Source organism: Limanda limanda, chromosome 17, assembly GCF_963576545.1.
Source record: "Limanda limanda chromosome 17, fLimLim1.1, whole genome shotgun sequence".
In the NCBI taxonomy this organism is placed as follows: Eukaryota; Metazoa; Chordata; class Actinopteri; order Pleuronectiformes; family Pleuronectidae; genus Limanda; species Limanda limanda.
In genome coordinates, this window is record NC_083652.1 from 15,685,132 (window position 1) to 15,690,462 (window position 5,331).

The following is a 5,331-nucleotide window of genomic DNA, read 5'->3' on the forward strand; positions in this document are numbered from 1 at the left end:
AAATGTGATGCTGGTTGTGACCTTTACCCCAGAAAAACTAGACTGCTACTGAATAATGGAGGGTAATAATGGCTTTGCAGCACAAAACATAAGTTTTACACTGGACTGCAGTATTGTAACTACAGACAAAACACTAATGCTACACGTGGGTTGGGTGTCTGATCTCACTGTGTTTGCTTTGTTCCTTATATCTAACTTCTCCTTTTGTGGTTCCTTATTCAACCGCAGGTTGGTAATCTCTCTTCTGTGATGGCCAAGATAGAAGACTTAAGACAGACGCTCTTCCTCTTCATAAAAGACTTAAGACGGAAGCTCTTCCTCCTCTTCCTTATTACCTTCGTCAGCATCTTCACCTTCATTGTCAGCTCACCCAGGAACAGATCTATCCTGAAGCCACACAGGACTATTTACCCCTCTCATTTCTCTAATCAGACCATCACCCCCCTCAACAACACCAAGCACCTACTGGTGTCGGCCTTCATGGACCAGAGGGTGAAAGGCTTTGATATACGCATCATTGGCCTCTTCAGGAGAGACTCCATCCAACCCCTTCACTGTCGCTTCTGCTGTGAAGGTCGCTTCTTGTCGATCACAACTCCAGCAAACATTTTACAACATTCAGACAACTTTGGATTTCCCTTCGTCACGACAGATGCCATGTGTCCGATTCCTGAAAACTGCTACGCGACACATGTAACTCTTCTGACTCAGCCAGAGAGTGGGATTGCAGAGAGTGGGATGGCACCTAAACAGATCTGGCTCCCTATAAGAAACAGAAAGACCAACGTGGACGAGGAGGAAAAGTTACAGTTTAACTTCACAGTCTGCCTCTCCAACCTGTTTGGAGACTACAACAACGTGCTTCAGTTCGCCCAGACCCTGGAGATGTACAGGTCAGTGCAGCAGCAACGCCACAAAACTCACCTTCTCCCTGACATACTTTAGTCATGCTCTCATAAAGTAATTTCAGAAGATGAAAGGAAAATGGCAGACATTTTCCAGAGTTTTCCTTTTCATGTTTGAGGAATGCAGCAGGTGATTGTTTGGATACGTTCACAACGACAGGGAACACAACGATTCATTCCTGTTCCCCTCTGGATGGTTTATTGTGATTCCGTTACTTTCTCAACAGTAGCTCCAATATAAAGTCAAAGTATTAATTTGTCCGATACTTTGATTTATGGCTTACATTTTAGAGGTTCACAACTGTGGACATCGGAAATGGCAAACATTTGGTAAATAACAGCACACTAGAATCACCAATGTCCACATGAATGCTGACATTAGCAATGAGCCCGAAGGTGCATATTATGTCTAAGCACAGCCTTACAGAGGGATAGCATTTGCCTGTAGACCCAATCTAGCTAAAACTATCATAGATAAGTGTTATCATCAGAACCTGCTGTCGCTAACTTTATAGAGAGCTTCATAGCACATTTTGGTTCATCAGCCTCCAACGTTACTTTAAAGATCTTAAGATCTATTCTGCTACTTGCCGTGTACCAAACAAGTCATGATCAAAGTTAGTCCCATCAACTAACACGGAGGAAGCTAGGTTTATGACCTATTCTTCACCCAGCCACCAAGGGACGACCAAGAAGTCTTAGCTTCACTCTTCCTGACATGTCTTCCAATTCAAACAGTCGATGGGAAACCAATAGGGATGAGCGAGTACAGCATTATCTGTATCTGTATCTGTTAACCATATGAATTATCTGTATCCGTATCCGTACTCGGAGTGTGCGGGGCCTAACCCGGAAGTGGGTGTGATTTGTGATTTTGATCACAATAGCAAACGAACTATTTACAGAACAAGTTTTGCAACAATGAATACAACACATGCTGTTGCAATTATGAAGTGAAATGTAATAACAAGTGTTTTCATACTCAACATAACTTCTTTTTAACTTTGAAATTTTTTTTATGATTTTTTTATTTTTTTTTAAATTTATTTCCACACCAGGTGTGTGTGTGTGTGTGTGTGTGTGTGTGTGTGTGTGTGTGTGTGTGTGTGTGTGTGTGTGTGTGTGTGTGAGTGTGTGTATGAGTGAGTAAGAGAGAGACAGAGAGAGAGAGGGGGGCGGGGAGACTGTGTTTCCCGGGGACAAGATTGACAGGAGACGCGGGTCTCTCCTGCTTCGGATGAGGATAATTAAAACAAACACAGTATAATCACATTCATGTGAACAAGAGCGATGCAGCGGAAAAAAAAAAAAAAATCTCCGCCAGGCAGAGACGCAACGCGAGTCGCTTTCTACCAGCACCACGTCTGAACGAACCCACGTTTAACAGAACTCTACTGGTTAATAAGTAAGTACAAACTGAAATAAAAACAAACTTCAAGCTGAAGAAACCCTAAACGTTAACGGAAAAGACCCGCGAACCTGAGTGACTGAGAGCTGTTCTGTGAGTGAGTGAGCAGAGCAGTGTGTGAAGGGGAGGAGCGCTGTGACGCTGTGTGAGGATTTTCATTCAGTCCAAGCACAGATAATGACTCCGATTACTCGTATAATACTCGTGCTCGGCAAAAGTGCTTTATCCGTACCGGATACTCGTTTCAGCCGAGTATCCGGCTCATCTCTAGAAACCAACACCTGCCTGGCGACAACAAGTTTAATGTGTTTTTGTAATATGTGTAAACTAATGATTTAACATTCACATCACTTTTGCCCTCAGGTTGCTGGGTGTGGACAGAGTGGTGATATATAATACCAGCTGTGGCCCAGAGCTCAATCGTCTGTTGCAGATCTACAGCCAGGACGGCTTCCTGGAGATAGTTCAATGGCCCATCCACCAACATCTGAATCCATCTAAAGGTTGGCTCTTCTCAGAGCACGGAGGGGACGTGCACTACTTTGGCCAGTTAACCACGCTCAATGAGTGCATCTACAGATCCATGGGGCGCTCACGCTACGTCTTGTTGAACGACATCGATGAGATTATAATGCCTTATCAACACGACGACCTGATGTCTCTGATGAACATGCTCGAAGGGCAGCATCCAAATGTAGGATTTTTTTGAGTGTGTATTTGAGAATGTTATTTATAAGATCAATTTGTTTTTCTTAATGGTTATATTTGTCTTTCCATCTTCCATGCTGTGCCATATTCTGTAGACAGGGGCATTCCTCATCCAGAACCATATTTTCTCCAACAAACACTTTGAGCCAAGTGGGAGGTTTCACCTGCCGCGATGGAACGGGCTGCCAGGAGTTAATATTCTGGAGCACATCTACAAGGAGACACTCATGACAGACGGATACCATCCGCACAAGCTGATAGTTCAGCCAAGGTAGGTGGATTTCTCTATTAAATTTAAAGTCTTAAAATTGAATTGAATACTACTTGAACAGCTTTTATATTTATTCTATTTTTTTTTTGCCATGTATTTTGTGAAGCACCACTAAAAGGTGTAATGAACATTTATTTAATAACTTCTTAGCTCATGCTTACAGCAGACATTTCAATCTAGGGTACAGCTCAACATACACTTTATGGGGCACCCACTGTCGAGCATGTGAGCTCAGCATCTAATCATGTCTTGCAGAAGTTGATCCTGATGTCACCTTTTCATGGGACCATTGGCTCTAGTCTGGTTAAACTGTGTTTGCGCTTTGTCTGAAGAACTCACCTGACACCCTAACCCCACATGATACTATTCCCTCTCAAACACATTTAGAATGCAGCCTATCAGTCACAACTTATCAGCCAAAAAGTTCCAGAAACAGAACAATACATTCACACACACCCATCTGCTGTTTTTGGGATCAGGAGGTAAACCACACAGAGACACTTAAATATGAGCACAAACACATTTCATCTGACTTGCAACCTCCACCTTGCCTGTGCCCTCCTTTCTGCAGAAAGCTTTTGACAGATACATTTACAAAAACAACTTGTCTCAGAACCTTGTTTGTTGACCAAACTGACATCACTGAGAGTGTATTATGAACAAATATTTGTTAACAAGTGATGTCTCTGTGCTAACACAGGTTGGTGGAGCAGACTTCAGTGCACGAGGTGATCAAACAAATGGGAAAAAACTTCAAGGTTCCACAAGAGATCTGTCGGATCATTCACATCTGCAAGATTCCGCGGGTGCTGACGCTGGAGCAGTTAACTGTGGACAACCGACTGTGGGACTTCCATAGGAAACTGGTTCCCAACGTGGACAAGGCGCTAAAGAGAGCGGGACTGCTGAACTCGAAGGGGCATGGCTGATGGATGGAACTGCACCGACAGGACATCTCTGAATTGAATGCAGTTCAAGTGTCAAGGATAGTCTGTAGAGCTGCAGAGGTGCTGGGTGATGATATATGGGACGAATTGGTTTATTTTTAATTTTATTTAGTTATAGATTGGAGCCAGCTCAGGTTGTTTTCTGCACTGTCCCTCATCACATCGACTATAATTAAAGTAAATGATGGGAATAGGGGTGCAACGATTAGTCGACGTTGTCGACAAAAATCGATGACCAAAATAGTCCCCGACGAATTTACTAGTCGATGAGTTGGTGACGTCATAGCGCGTGTTTCTCGTGCCGCGCAGCGGAACTAAACGGCGTTTTACCGGAGGTGCTGATGGAAGTAGCTGAGGAGTGAGCCATCTCGCTCTCTTCCTATCTCTGAAAGTCGCGCATGTGCAATAGCGACAAAACATGGACCAATGTCGGCGTCCGCTGCCGCGCGCAGTCGGCACCAGGAAGTAAAAAGTTCGGGAGAACTTCACCCGTAACAGCCCGAAACAACTACCTGCAATATCTGTTGCAGCGGACCTTCTCTCCATGGAAGCAGGACACGCACATTTGAGGAGGAGTCACGTTTGACTTCGTAACGGAGACGATGCAGACTCACCTCTGTCAGATGTTATATATACACGTATATATCTGTGCGCAGGATTCTAGCATCCATTACAAAAATATGGATTAAACTTTTTTTTAACGAGTTTAAAAGCGAAATATTATCCTATTGCCTGACAAACGTCTTGTTTTAATCAAAATGATTTAGTCTGAAGAAGATTGTAGTTTCGTTTGTTGATGTTTTTATTAATGCTATTTTCCCTGTCCTTTTTTGTTAACACGAAAAATGGATACTTGAATTTTAATTTATTTTTAGTACCAGCACTTGGCCTGTTCTTGGTTCGCAGTAAAAAGGGAAACTTAAATTTAAATTAATATTTTTTATTAGCACTTTGCCTGTCCTTGCTGTTAAATGGACAAAAACTTGATTTTTCTTTGCTTTTGTGTCAACAGTACCCTTATATGCAGCAAAGTTTATTAAAAGACATTTTTGTTAATGAAGTATCAATCTTTATTGTCTTTATTTTCAGTCA

The 5,331-nt window shown here is 42.6% G+C and overlaps 1 protein-coding gene across 1 annotated transcript; it reads left to right on the forward strand.

Annotated features, from left to right (window-relative positions):
- The first annotated feature begins 249 nt into the window (after nucleotides 1–249).
- LOC133023676 (uncharacterized) lies at nucleotides 250–4,221 on the forward strand. Its single transcript, XM_061090750.1, has 4 exons — nucleotides 250–893; nucleotides 2,677–3,007; nucleotides 3,117–3,292; nucleotides 3,993–4,221. The coding sequence occupies exons 1-4, from the start codon at nucleotides 250–252 to the stop codon at nucleotides 4,219–4,221; spliced, it is 1,380 nt and encodes a 459-aa protein (XP_060946733.1).
- Nucleotides 4,222–5,331: the final 1,110 nt, after the last annotated feature.